Consider the following 14,863-nt stretch of genomic DNA (forward strand, 5'->3'; position numbering starts at 1 on the left):
ATGTATAAGTATTGCATGCTAGGCATACTAGCACATATGTACATATTTTGTATACAGAGAGAGATAGAGAGACAGGAAATACAGCAACTTCGTTCTAGAGAGAAGAGAAATGGAGAGATGGGGGCGGTAGAATTCTTTTCCGGCTCCGGCTCCGGCTCCGGCTCCTTTACATTTTGAGTTGTACTTAAAGAAAATCTCAGGTATATGTGATTTCATCATTTTCAAGTATTTACCATTTGTTGCATACAAGATTGGTTTAGCAAATCTCTCACGCAATTGTATTTGTTCAATTTATATCACGGCCTGTTCAATGGTTTTGGTAAATTCATTAAAAAAATTCAAGTACTTTATAAGATGTTAATGGCTTTTTCGAAAGCTTTTTAAAAGATCTGGTGATTGTGGGACGAGATTGTTTGATAATGTATGCGGATCAAGAGTATCTTGAATGCTTTAAATGAGTCCATTTAAAGTTTTAAACTTAGTCAATGGTATTGAATGATTATCTGATCTAGTTCGAAATTGTTGGTGTGCCTGCAATTTAACATGTCAGCTTGAACTTTGATACGCCTTTAACTATGGCTATTGAACTTTATTGCAGATCTGTTTATATTAATTCTTCAGGTTTAAACGGCACATTCTTGATTTAATCTTTGAAATTAATGGCATCCAAGTCATTTACGGCCAGCAGGTCGAATCTATCGACGTCATCTGACTTGCTCGATTCACAGAACGGCAAACCGCCATTGCCTCCACATGTTACTTTTGCTCGGAGGACCTCATCTGGTCGATATACTAGCTACTCAAGGGATGATCTTGATAGTGAACTTAGTAGCAGCGATTTTATTAATTACACGGTACACATGCCACCAACACCTGACAACCAGCCTAGTAATCCTGCCTCGCAGAAAATTGAAGAACAATATGTTTCTAGTTCACTCTTCACCGGTGGATATAACAGCATTACACGGGCTCATTTGATGGATAAGGTCATCGAATCTGAATCAAACCATCCCCAAATGGCTGGCTCGAAAGGCTCTTCCTGTGCAGTAAAAGGATGTGATGGCAAGGTGATGAGTGATGAAAGGGGAAACGATATTCTCCCATGTGAGTGTGATTTCAAGATATGCCGGGATTGTTACATAGATGCCCTCAAAATGGGAGAGGGGATTTGCCCGGGTTGTAAGGAGCAGTATAAGACCACAGATTTGGATGAGGCTATGGATAACTGGCAAACATTACCACAACTTCCACCGCCAGTGTCGAAATTGGAGAGAAGGTTGTCGTTGATGAAATCAAGAAAGTCCGCACTCGTGAGGAGCCAGACGGTGGATTTTGATCATAACCGGTTGTTATTTGAAACCAAGGGAACATATGGATATGGAAATGCTCTTTGGCCGAAGGAGGGAGGCCTTGACAATGAGAAGGATTGTAATATTGTCGAGCCTCTGAACAAACCATGGAAGCCTCTTACCCGTAAACTAAAGGTTCCAGCCGGCATCATCAGCCCATACCGGTACATCATCTTGACCTATATTTTCCTTTAGAAGTAGGAAAATAATCTTGTTTGATGATAAGTTTTTGCTCTTCCATACTCTAGTTATGCACAGAGCATGTGGTGAACTGAACTTTTTGCTTCCCATAATTATGTACGCTTGTGCAGCCTTCTAGTTGTTGTTCGTATGATCGTTCTTGGGCTTTTTCTGACATGGAGAATCCGCCATCCAAACAATGACGCAGTTTGGCTGTGGGGAATGTCAGTAGTTTGTGAGATATGGTTTGCTTTTTCTTGGATTCTTGACCAATTACCAAAGCTCTGTCCTATAAATCGAGCTACTGATCTTAACGTCCTGAAGGAAAAATTCGAAACACCAAGTCCCGGCAATCCAACTGGGAAGTCTGATCTTCCAGGCATAGATATCTTTATCTCTACTGCAGATCCAGAGAAAGAACCTCCTCTTGTCACTGCCAACACCATTTTGTCTGTACTGGCAGCTGATTATCCGGTTGAAAAGCTAGCATGCTATGTCTCTGATGATGGCGGGGCACTTTTGACCTTTGAGGCTATGGCGGAAGCTGCAAGTTTTGCAAATATATGGGTCCCATTTTGTCGAAAACATAGCATTGAGCCTAGGAATCCAGAATCGTACTTCAATTTGAAGAAAGATCCTTACAAGAACAAGGTTCTTAAGGACTTTGTCAAAGATCGGAGACGAGTAAAGCGTGAGTATGATGAGTTCAAGGTTCGAATAAATGGCCTACCGGATTCTATTCGTCGTCGATCGGATGCCTATCATGCCCGAGAGGAGATTAAAGCCATGAAGGAACAGAGACAGAAGAAAGAAGATGAACCTTTAGATGCTGTCAAGATCAAGAAAGCTACGTGGATGGCGGATGGAACACACTGGCCTGGCACTTGGTTGAATGCTTCAGTTGATCAATCAAAGGGTGATCATGCCGGAATAATACAGGTAAATCTTCAACTTGGTTTTTTATAGAAGACACAATTCAACTTGTCATGCTCAAGTATCAAGAAGTGGATATAGTACTACCCTCTTCTCGTTGTGCTGCAGGTGATGTTGAAGCCTCCCAGTGAAGACCCACTCAGTGGAACAGCCGAAGATCGCGGTTTTATAGACCTAACTGATGTTGATATTCGTCTACCGTTGCTTGTTTATGTGTCTCGCGAAAAGCGTCCTGGCTATGATCACAATAAGAAAGCAGGTGCCATGAATGCTTTGGTCCGGGCTTCCGCAATCATGTCTAATGGTGCATTTATTCTTAATCTTGACTGTGACCACTATATTTATAACTCCCAAGCTATGAGGGAAGGAATGTGTTTCATGATGGACAGGGGTGGCGATCGTATCTGTTATGTTCAGTTTCCACAGAGATTCGAGGGTATTGACCCATCTGATCGGTATGCTAACAGAAATACTGTCTTTTTTGATGGCAACATGAGGGCTCTTGATGGGCTACAGGGTCCAGTTTATGTTGGAACTGGGTGTCTTTTCCGGCGGATCGCCCTCTATGGGTTTGACCCACCTCGGTCCAAAGAACACAGTGCAACCTTCTGCAGCTGTTGCTTCAGCCACCGAAAAAGGAAAAGGCATGCTGCAATTGCTAATACACCAGAAGAGAACAAGGCTCTGAGAATGGGCGATTCTGATGATGAAGAAATTATTAATCATTCTCTTGCTCCGAAAATGTTTGGTAACTCGATCTTATTAATTGATTCAATTCCTGTGGCGGAGTTCCAAGGTCGACCTCTTGCTGATCATCCAGCTGTCAAGAATGGACGACCATCTGGAGCTCTCACCATACCTCGAGATCTTCTTGATGCATCGACTGTTGCAGAAGCAATAAGTGTCATATCTTGCTGGTACGAGAATAAGACTGAATGGGGACAGCGTGTTGGATGGATTTATGGGTCTGTTACAGAAGATGTTGTCACTGGTTATCGGATGCACAACCGGGGATGGAAATCAGTTTACTGCGTCACAAAACGGGATGCCTTCCGTGGAACCGCCCCTATCAACCTCACAGATAGGCTCCATCAGGTTCTTCGTTGGGCAACGGGTTCAGTTGAGATATTCTTCTCCCGCAACAATGCCTTATTAGCAAGTTCAAGAATGAAGGTCCTTCAAAGAATCGCATACCTCAACGTTGGAATATATCCCTTCACCTCCATTTTCTTGATCGTTTACTGCTTTCTTCCAGCTCTGTCACTCTTCACTGGCCAGTTCATCGTCCAAACCTTGAACGTAACATTCTTAGCATACCTCCTAATCATCACTGTCACACTCTGTAGTCTTGCAGTACTAGAGGTCAAGTGGGCTGGAATCGAACTCGAAGAATGGTGGAGGAACGAGCAGTTTTGGCTGATCGGTGGAACTAGTGCCCACTTAGCTGCGGTGTTTCAAGGCCTCCTAAAAATAGTTGCAGGAGTCGAGATATCATTCACATTGACATCAAAATCAGGAGGCGATGATGGCGATGATGAGTTTACTGATCTTTATGTCGTAAAATGGACTTCGCTTATGATCCCTCCAATAGTGATCATAATGGTGAATCTGATAGCTGTTGCTGTTGGTATCAGCCGGACAATATACAGTGTAATACCGCAATGGAGCCGTTTACTTGGTGGGGTGTTCTTTAGCTTTTGGGTTTTGGCTCATCTATATCCCTTCGCAAAAGGGTTGATGGGAAGAAGAGGAAGGACTCCAACTATAGTTTTTGTTTGGTCAGGGCTTATTGCTATCATCATATCGCTTCTATGGGTGGCAATTAATCCGCCGGCTGGGGCAAACCAGATTGGGGGCTCATTTCAGTTTTCGTAACATATTAATCATTCATTGTGCAGTCTGAGTTCTTAGGAAATTGAGCAGACAAAAACATGGGGGGCTTTTCTTTTCTTTTGTCTGCTTAGATAGAGCGGCTGCTGCATGTATTCATCTCATTTATTGGTTTTATTCTTTAAAGTTTCCATTAAAAAGAAAAAGAAAGAAATCATACATGTCAATTTTGGAAATTTACTAGATTTCAGACTACCACCTCATGGATTTTAATTTACCAAGATTCAATCCAATTATTATATGTAAAGGATTAGCCACATATGAAATTTTTTGAGAGGGGGCAAGAAAAGCTCAGAGAGTAAACTGTCCCCTTTCACCATATCCTCCTTTCATTTGCTTTTCAGATTAAGATCTTTTAGTAATAGCTATCATTTCAATGTCTTCTGCTGCCGTATAACTAACACATGTAAAAAAAGAAATTTAAGTGATTCTGGTCATTTTTGTGTATATCATTAAATAGTCAACATTGGATACCAATTACAGGTTTGGTCATTTCAGCTACACAAGAAATATTTCGTCTTTTACTCAACAATATTTAACTGTTCTTGTTATACAGTAAATAAATGACGGGAATATGGCATGCAATGAGGATGCAACAACCAAGAGAGGTTCAAAATCTAACAAAGTTCATGAAATGTTTCGAGCATAATCAAGAAAAATATAGCTAATGTGAAAACTGAAACAAACATCGTAACAACGTAACATATCAATGCCATTTGTTTAAACGTACATCAGAAATCGAATTATACTTGAAAAACTCACAGTTGAGGGAAGAACCGTCATATACCGGGAAACGAGCCACCCAACGACTCCTCATAAATCCATACTGCTTCAAGTCTTTGAATAGTTGAAGCCACAGGCCATTGAAAACCTTAATTCCATGCTACGAGTCAGTGGTTGGAGTAGGATTAGCGGCTTCAGATGATCTGACAGTTTCTTCTTCAATGCTTTCCATGTCTATCGTCATATCTTCATGAACCTCTGCTTCCTCTACCTCGGTCATTATTTCATCTTTGTCTTCTTCGGCGGGTTTGACACCATTTTCTGCTGAATTTGTCTGAGGCAGGGTCCTTCCACATTCTTCATGAGCTCCATTTGAACTTTGTTCGGTCGAAGGAGGATTACCATCAGTAGAGATTGTCAACATAGATGTGACCAACAAATTCTGTTGAAATAAGAAACAGAAAACCTGAATTTTTAACAAACCTAGCATCATGGTGTAGGTATATCAGGAGTAAACCAAAATTTGGCCATACAATACTGATGATGCATTTTCTTTATCGCTCATCAATAGTGGCAGGAAGCAAATCGTAAAGGTAAACCATAAATGGAATCATATCATGATATTGGAGTGTAAAAACAATGCCAAGTGGGGTGAAAGAAATCCACAAAAAAATGTAGGATTTGTCCAGCTAAACTGAAGCTCGGGCATTGAAAAAAAGACTCCATTTGGTTTCATATAAGATGGGGAAAAAGGAAATGAGGGGGATTCAAATTTTGTTTCTGAATTTAGGGTGTTTGGTTTTAGGAAAGTAAAGGTGGTCCAACGTAGTCAGTTGTAGGAGTTCCACAATTGTTGGTAGCATTAGATTTTTACGCGAGTTAGTGGCCATCTTTTAGGGAACATGATACGTCAAAAACACAGTGAAATAAGATTTTCATGAAAAAATTTCTGGAAAATATTTATCTCCTCATTTTTCTTTTATCCGATTGCCAAGGAACCAAATGAAACCAAACTCTCTATTGTCTTCTGTACAAATGAGAATATAGGAAAATCAACCTTCTGAACTAACCACGACTTCCAAGAATATCAAACACCAAGCGATTTGGCTTTTTGTGCATAAAGATTAAATAACATGCATCAAGTCTCAGGGAATTTAAACAATAGAAGAGCTGCTTCAGTATAAAGTTTAACCGCCACAAGAGATTCATATCACTTTTCGAATTCAACTGGTGTCATTTTTATTGGTGGCGGCGGCCACGGTGTTAGTAAAAGTTAATGAAATACCTTTTCTAGAGCCAATGTGAGCTTTGCGAGCCTGGGATATATACTTCTTGCAGACAATAGGATCTGTTTAATCAGGATTACAACTACGTCACAGATGCATAGATTAGAAAATATAATTGAAAGAAGGTAAAACAATGAGACCTTGATCCAGGGCCAGAAAAATGCTACGATAAGAAAATAACAGAAACTTCCAGGGAAAAAAAACCGGTAATGAAGTCATCGACAAGCTCACCTCACAAAGCCTTTGCAAAGTAAATGGAGGACCTTCATCAAAGCTACCAAGAGCTGCACAGAATGACACAATAGGTGAGCTCGACGCCGGTATTAATATCCTAAATCAACTCGAGAAAGATCTATTATTCAAACTGTTAAGTGAGCATCGACTCGGAAAACAACTTTTCAGACCCAATTAGAAATCAAGGATGTCTCATGTTGCCAATCATGAATCTTGGCTCATGTGAGAGTAGTAGCCCTGGATTTTTTTCCTCGCCCATAAATATACATATACCGCTTACTTCAACATCATGCAAAATAAATAACAAGAAAATTTGGCCTCTCATTCTTAGAAGATTTAGGATGTCTCAAATCGCTGATCTTGAATCTTAGCTCATATGAGTAATAGGTCCTGATTTTTCCTCACCCATAAATATACATATACCACTTACTTCAACATCATGCAGCAATAAATAACAATAAATTTTCGCCTTTCACCCTTTCAGTGAAGACAGAAAAAAATAAAGAGCCCGAATAGAGAATAAAAAGGCAAACACAGAGTTGCTTAGCTTGCATATTACAGCAAGCGTTGTCGCTTAGTAGTATTTGGGGCAAAGGCAATGGATGACTCAGACCCGACATCATATCACAATAAATAAAATAAAGAAGGTGCACCACTGGGAAGTACCATCGTCCAACCTTTTCACCAACACCTGGAAGGTTTCTCCTAATAAGGAAAACTGTTGATCTATAGTCATCTTTGCCTCTGGATATTCTGACAGGATCTTAAAATGAAAATTATAAGAACTATTGTCAATATTTAAAAAATTTATATTTTGGTCACAGAAAAATCATATCAAACCAGCAGGTAGAGCAAAATCTGTATTTAACCCCAGTCATGGAGATTGAAGGTCTACTCAGATATAATAAATGAAACACAAAATGTAGTAACACACTATTGACAACCTGTCATATCTCCCAATACCTGTTTAAGATAGTAAGATAGAATATTCTTTAACTTTTTCCAATCTTGCCTGAGATGAAACAATAGAATGACAATTAATCCGTAATAAATTCAAATATTTGGAACAGATTCCTCTAAAGCAATACAACTAACATGTATATAACTTATGAAGTAGATCAGACTTCCTGGTTGTGTTATAGGTTGCAATTATAGACATGCTCAGGGGTCATAGTTGTTCATAAATATTTTTGTAATAAATATTCACTTAGTTTTGGAGTTCTATAGTTAAAAAGGTTTGTGTCAAAATTGATGCTAGAATTCTTTATATTTGGTTCCACTGGAAATACTCAAATGCTAAAGAAAATAATGAATATCATGCACCGATGACTAATAATTAATCAAATTTTGCGACAACAATACATGATAATTTCTCAGCAACAATAAAATGGAAAATAAATGTAGGATCCCGTATCTATAATAAGATTTATTAATATTACAAACATACAAAAAAACATATTAAGAGTCTAAGACATGAAACGCAAATCTAGGAAGGAACACTTCGATAACCGAAAAGCATACCAAAACCTCCCAGTGGATGCACTTGTTTCTAATGCACGTCTTACTTCTTCCGCCGAAAATCGAAGGGATTCTATGCCTCTGTTATCTCAAATCACAAGGAATTAAACACAAGAATATATAAATAATTGAAAAACAGAACTTCGATAGGGAAACTAAAACTATTACACGTGATTCGACAAGTCGGAGACAGAACGGTCGCAATTCTGTTCCGCGTCATGGTCGGCTGTAACAGCCAAGTTCTCAGGGTTCTCATTTGCAGCCACCTCCATTTACAACACCTCTATCTGCAGAATGCGTTCATTCACTTATAATCAATCATCAAACAACGAAAGTAAATCAAGAAAACAATTTATTCAAATTGTTTACAGCTCCCGATTTAATCGAAACTCGTATCGAAACAGGCATTGAAAACCCTAGATTAACAGGCAAGTAATCACAAAATCCAAACTGAAATAGAAAACTCGCCACAGAGAAGAAAAATTCTGGGAATAGAACTTCGAATCCAACGGTAAATGAGAGCGAGCGAGCGACTCTTCGTAAACGGTAGAATTAGAGAATTAGTCCTTTACTCATAACAGTGAGAGAAAACTGTTTTGGACTTGGAATATGTTTATACTTGGCATATATATATATACGTATATATATATATATATATATGTATGTAATATTTAAAATGTGTGTATTGAATATTTGAATGTTGAATATTTGAATGTTGAAAATAAGAGTTGTAAATATTGAAAATTAGTGTGTGATGATGTAGGTAACGATGAATTTATTTTTGGATTATTTGTAAAGATTTTCTATAAATAGATATCTCATTTGTGAAGAAAATCACAATTGAGTTGAGAGAGAAAAATATTATAAAGTATGTAGTTTGTTAAATTTTGAGAGTTTGAGAGTTTTACTTTTTACCGTAAATTTTTACTTTTTCACAACACGTTATCAGCACGAAGGTCTAAAAGTCCTCTATACTTTTCCAAGCTCCAAACAGAAGAAAAATGTAACAAAAGTAATAATATTTATTTTACTGTTATTTATTTATTGTATATATAATATAATGTTATTATATAATAAAAATTAGAAATAATAAAATAATTTTTTCAAAAACTTGTTATAAATCCTGGGAGGATGTTAAGACAACATCACACACTCCCGGTAAGGGATACGACAAGTATAAAAGCCTATAAGGTTCTTAAACAAAATAACTTATGACACATCATTATAATAATGTGATATGATATACATAATTATTTAAACATGACTAATATTATATACATCATATTATTACCATAAAATTGTACAAATACATACATTTATTTTTTGTACACCAACGATCATAAACAGTAACAAAACGGCTAGTTTTTGCCCTATAAATACGATCTCACAAACACATTCAATCCCTCCAACTTTCTCTTCTTCTCTAAAAATTATTCTTCATCAAATTTTTCGAAGAAAAAAGAAGATGGCTTTCTTAAGGTTATTTTTAATTATTTTGGTTATCATACTCAAGAGTCTTGTATTTATTGGAGAATATCCCCCTCGTATGTTTTCTTTATTTTTACGAATGCTTGTACTTGTTGTTTATCCATTACTTTGTATTGCAATATTCATTAACTAATAAAATGCATCGTAATTTTTTTAGTACCACCATGTCAAATTTGACAAAGCTCGAATTTGTTGCGCTCGACATCACGGGAAAAAATTATATGTCATGGACTCTCGATGTAGAAATGCATCTTGAGTCATTGGGTCTAAGCGAGACCATTAAAGAAAATGATATATCTTCATCACAAGAAAAAGCAAAAGCTATAATATTTTTGTGTCGACATCTCGATGAAGGTTTAAAATGTGAATATCTCATCGAAAAAGATCCCATGGATCTGTGGAAAAGATTAAAAGAAAGATTTGAACATATAAGGGAAGTTATACTTCCGACCGCCCGTGATGAATGGAATATGTTAAGATTCCAAGATTTTAAGAAAGTAAGTGATTACAATTCAGCGATGTATCGAATAATCTCGCAGCTAAAATTTTGTGGACATGAGGTTACAGAATCGGAAATGCTTGAAAAAACATTTTCCACGTTTCACGTATCAAATATAACTCTACAACAACAATATAGAGTGCGTGGATTTGTGAGATATTCTGAACTCATCGCATGTCTTCTTGTGGCGGAAAAGAACAACGAACTCCTAATGAGAAATCATCAGTCTCGACCCACTGGATCAACAGCATTTCCTAAAGTAAATGTTGTAGGTAAAAATGAATTTAAACCTGGGAACCAAAATCAAATTCAAAGACAAGGTTTTGGTCGAGGTCAATGACGTGGTCGTGGACGTGGACGTGGAATTGGCCGTGGTCGTGGTCGAGGCCGTGGTTTTGAAAACAATAGAGATAGTTATTTTTATAACTCATCTCAAAAGGGCGTCACGAACCACCCACAGAAAAGGCATCATGAGAACATGAGTGTTAATGAAAATCACTCGAAAATATTTGAAAGTTCTTGTTTCATATGCGGCACTCCAGGACATTGGTCTCGTATTTGTCGAGCCCCTGAGCACCTTTGCAAGCTCTATAAAGAATCGACAAAGGGGAAAGAAAAAGAGACCAACTTCACTGAACGCAGTGACCGTTTGAGTGATTCAACTCATTTTGATGCTGCTGATTTTATGAATGATTTCTGTGGAAATGATCAATATGTTGGTGGGATAGAAATGAAAAATATTGATGCTGCAAATTTTCTCAATGATTTCTCTCAAAATGAACAATATATTTGTGGAATATAAATGTAAAATAATTTATTTTTCATGTATATATGTGATAGTGTTTTATTGTGCAATTATGATATGTGTTATATTTACATATGTATTGTCAGTAATTTTATTTCATTGCATATTTTTTTTGAAGTTCAAATATGGAAAATGCTATGAGCAAAGCTGAAGTTTGCATACCGATAGTGGTACAACGCACACTATCCTCCGAGATAAAAGATATTTCTTGGAACTAAAACCAACAAAAACAACGGTGAATACAATATCAGGTCCTGTAGACTTGATTAAAGGATGTGGTAAAGCACAATTTTTGTTACCTAATGGTACAAAATTTTTGATCAATGATGCTTTCTATTCACCACAATCGAAAAGAAATTTGTTGAGTTTTAATGATATATATTCCCATGGGTATGATACTCAAAGAATGAATGAAGGGAATGAGAAATATATGTGTCTTATCACATATAAATCAGGAAAGAAATATGTGATTGAAAAACTACCAATGCTCCCTACTGGATTGCATTATACACATATAAGTCCCATTGAATCAAACATGGTAGTTGATAATTCTTCGATATTAACCAATTGGCATGATCGATTGGGACATCCTGGTTCAACAATGATGCGAAGAATTATAGAAAATACACATGGTCATCCACTGAAAGACCAGGAGATCTTTCAGAATAATAAGTTTCAATGTAAAGCATGTTCTCTTGTAAAACTTATTATAAGACCATCACCAGTCAAAATCCAAACTGAATCACCAATGTTTCTTGAACGTATTCAGGGTGATATTTGTGGACCAATCCATCCACCATGTGGACCATTCAGATACTTTATGGTATTGATTGATGCCTCCAGCAGATGGTCACATGTATGTTTATTATCAACTCGAAATGTTGCATTTGCAAGATTACTTGCTCAAATAATAAAATTGAGGAATCAATTTCCCGATTATACAATCAAGAAAATTAGACTTGATGATGCTGGTGAATTTACTTCCCAAACTTTCAATGATTATTTTATGTCTATGGGAATCATTGTTGAGCATCCTGTTGCTCATGTACATACACAGAATGGATTGGCTGAATCGTTGATTAAACGTCTGCAAATGATTGCTAGACCAATGATTATGAAAACAAAGCTCCCTATTTCTATATGGGGACGTGCAATTTTATATACTGCTTCATTAATTCGCATCAGACCAAGTGCATATCATAAATACTCCCCATTGCAGTTTGCATTTGGTAAAGAACAAGACATTTCTCATCTGAGAATTTTGGATGTATGGTGTATGTGCCTATTGCACCACCGCAACGAAAGAAAATGGGACCTCAAAGAAAGATTGTAATTTATATCGGTTATGATAGTCCATCAATCATTCGATATCTTGAACCTCAGACATGCGACGTGTTCACAGCACGTTTTGCTTATTGTCAATTTAATGAGGAAATCTTCCCAATGTTAGGGGGAGATAAGAAACATACCGAAAAGAAAATTACATGGTATGTATCATCATTGTTACATCTGGATCCAAGAACAAAACAATGTGAAAAAGATGTACAGCAAATTGTGCACTAGCAAAGAATAGCAAATCAAATACCAGATGCATTTGCAGACACAAAAGGGGTAACTAAATCATATATACATGCTGCAAATGCCCCTGCTCGAATTGAATTTCCGAAGAAACAAATTGAAGATACTCATGATGTCATTAAACGCCTGAAGCGTGGAAGGCCAGTCGGTTCCAATGATAAAAATCCTCGAAAAAGAAAAATCATAGTGAAACACGATGATCACAAAATAAAGAATGATGTTCCTGAAGAAACACATGATGATCACAAAATAGAGAATGATGTTCCTGAAGAAACACATGATGATGAAAATATTCTGTCAGAACCGCAAACTGACGAGAATAGTGAAATCTTTATCAATTATATTAATATTGGAAAAATATGGAACCGAAAAGATATAGAAGAAATTGATGATATATTTTCTTATAATGTGGCAATCGACATCATAAATGATAATGAAGATCATGAACCAAAATCTTTTGTTGAATGTAAAAATCGGCAGGATTGGAAAAAATGGAAAGATGCCATCCGGGTTGAATTGGATTCGCTAAATAAACGTAATGTTTTTGGACCTATAGTCCTTACACCTGAATGTGTAAAACCTGTTGGATACAAATGGATTTTTATTCGAAAGCGAAATAAGAAAAATGAAATTGTAAGATATAAAGCTCGACTTGTTGCACAAGGTTTTTCTCCAAGGCCTGGAATTGATTATGAAGAAACGTATTCTCCCGTGATGGATGCAATTACGTTTCGGTATTTGATTAGCTTGGCGGTATCTGAAAATTTAAAAATGCGTCTTATGGATGTTGTTACAGCTTACTTATATGGATCACTTGATATTAATATATATATGAAAATCCCTGAAGGATTTAAGATGCCTGAAGCACAAAGTTCAAAACCCAGAGAATGTTATTCTGTGAAATTACAAAGATCATTATATGGGTTAAAACAATCCGGTCGAATGTGGTATAATCGGCTAAGTGATCACTTGATGAAAAAGGGATATGTAAATAATTCAATATGCCCTTGTGTTTTTATTAAGAAAACAACATCCGGATGCGTAATTATTGCTGTATATGTTGATGATTTAAACATCATTGGAACGAATAAGGAAATTTCAAGAAGTTGTGTCATACTTGAAGGAAGAATTTGAAATGAAGGATCTTGGAAAAACCAAGTATTGTCTGGGTTTACAAATTGAACAAAAAAAATGTGGAATATTTGTTCACCAGACAAATTATACAGAAAAGATCCTTAAACGTTTTAATATGGCTAAATCAAATCCTTTAAGTACTCCAATAGTTGTTAAATCATTAAACATAGAAAAAGATCCATTCCGTCCATGTGAAGATGATGAAGATATTCTTGGTCCAGAAGTACCATATCTAAGTGCTATCGATGCCCTTATGTATCTTACAAATTGTACAAGGCCTGATATATCTTTTGCAGTAAATTTATTGGCAAGATTTAGCACATATCCAACAAAGAGATACTGGAACGAAATTAAACATATATTCCGTTATCTACGAGGAACGACAGACTTGGGACTTTTGTATTCAAAAGATGCTAATCCAAGTATAATTGGTTATGCCGATGTTGGATACTTATCTGATCCACACAAGGCACGTTCTCAAACTGGATATGTATTTACTCGTGGAGGCACTGCAATTTCTTGGCGTTCACAGAAACAAACGATCGTAACAACTTCATCAAATCATGCCGAGATTATTGCACTACATGAAGCAAGTCGTGAATGCGTGTGGTTAAAATCAATTACCCAACATATCCAAATCTCATGCGGATTATCATTTGACGAGAAGCCTGTGATATTATATGAAGATAATGCTGCATATGTTGCTCAAATGACAGAATGATACTTAAAAAGCAACAGAACTAAACATATTCCTCCTAAGTTCTTCGCATTCACCAATGAGCTTGAGAAGAATAAATGTATTGATATTCGTCACATTCAATCAAGTGAAAACTAATCAGATCTATTCACAAAGGCACTTCCTACGACAATATTCAGAAAGCACATATATAATATTGGGATGCGCAATCTACGAAATTTGTGAAGAATTGTTCGTGTCAACATGAGGGGGAGTTTACGTGACTGCACTCTTTTTCTCTTATTATGGTTTTTATCCCAATGGGTTTTTCCTAGTAAGGTTTTTAACGAGGCAGTATAAAAACACGTAATGAAGACAATCATTATGATCATCATCACAAGGGGGAGTGTTGAAAAATAATATTTAAAATGTGTGTATTGAATATTTGAATGTTTAATATTTGAATGTTGAAAATAAGAGTTGTAAATATTGAAAATTAGTGTGTGATGATGTAGGTAATGATGAATTTATTTTTGGATTATTTGTAAAAATTTTCTATAAACAGATATC

General features: G+C 36.6%; 2 protein-coding genes across 3 annotated transcripts; one reads left to right on the plus strand and one right to left on the minus strand.

Annotated features, from left to right (window-relative positions):
- The first annotated feature begins 62 nt into the window (after positions 1 to 62).
- LOC142548639 (cellulose synthase-like protein D3) lies at positions 63 to 4,799 on the plus strand. Of its 2 annotated transcripts, none has more exons than XM_075657086.1 (4): positions 63 to 200; positions 599 to 1,513; positions 1,661 to 2,468; positions 2,571 to 4,799. In XM_075657086.1, the coding sequence occupies exons 2-4, from the start codon at positions 660 to 662 to the stop codon at positions 4,335 to 4,337; spliced, it is 3,429 nt and encodes a 1,142-aa protein (XP_075513201.1). In that variant the 5' UTR covers positions 63 to 200; positions 599 to 659; the 3' UTR covers positions 4,338 to 4,799. The 2 variants fall into 2 exon arrangements, with proteins under 2 accessions (XP_075513201.1, XP_075513202.1); XM_075657087.1 differs by having other exon boundaries at positions 77 to 200; positions 622 to 1,513.
- A 160-nt stretch (positions 4,800 to 4,959) lies between these two features.
- Positions 4,960 to 8,400, minus strand: LOC142548640 (uncharacterized). The gene is made up of 7 exons (XM_075657088.1): positions 8,282 to 8,400; positions 8,117 to 8,194; positions 7,559 to 7,607; positions 7,262 to 7,358; positions 6,593 to 6,645; positions 6,361 to 6,423; positions 4,960 to 5,517 (listed from the first exon to the last, which is right to left on the minus strand). The coding sequence occupies exons 1-7, from the start codon at positions 8,383 to 8,385 to the stop codon at positions 5,236 to 5,238; spliced, it is 726 nt and encodes a 241-aa protein (XP_075513203.1). The 5' UTR covers positions 8,386 to 8,400; the 3' UTR covers positions 4,960 to 5,235.
- Between the last annotated feature and the right edge of the window lie 6,463 nt (positions 8,401 to 14,863).

This window comes from Primulina tabacum, chromosome 6, assembly GCF_025594145.1.
Source record: "Primulina tabacum isolate GXHZ01 chromosome 6, ASM2559414v2, whole genome shotgun sequence".
NCBI lineage: Eukaryota > Viridiplantae > Streptophyta > Magnoliopsida > Lamiales > Gesneriaceae > Primulina > Primulina tabacum.

What these genes read in the sequence shown, in the direction of transcription:
- LOC142548639 (XM_075657086.1), top strand. Translation starts at nt 660, where the DNA reads ATGGCATCCAAGTCATTTACGGCCAGCAGGTCGAATCTATCGACGTCA. An exon ending in GGCATCATCAGCCCATACCG is followed by an intron (nt 1,514 to 1,660) that starts GTACATCATCTT and finishes ACGCTTGTGCAG; the next exon opens with CCTTCTAGTTGTTGTTCGTA. An exon ending in ATCATGCCGGAATAATACAG is followed by an intron (nt 2,469 to 2,570) that starts GTAAATCTTCAA and finishes GTTGTGCTGCAG; the next exon opens with GTGATGTTGAAGCCTCCCAG.
- LOC142548640 (XM_075657088.1), bottom strand. Translation starts at nt 8,385, where the DNA reads ATGGAGGTGGCTGCAAATGAGAACCCTGAGAACTTGGCTGTTACAGCC. An exon ending in GCATCCACTGGGAGGTTTTG is followed by an intron (nt 7,608 to 8,116) that starts GTATGCTTTTCG and finishes GTTTCATCTCAG; the next exon opens with GCAAGATTGGAAAAAGTTAA. An exon ending in TCACATTGGCTCTAGAAAAG is followed by an intron (nt 5,518 to 6,360) that starts GTATTTCATTAA and finishes TTATTTCAACAG; the next exon opens with AATTTGTTGGTCACATCTAT.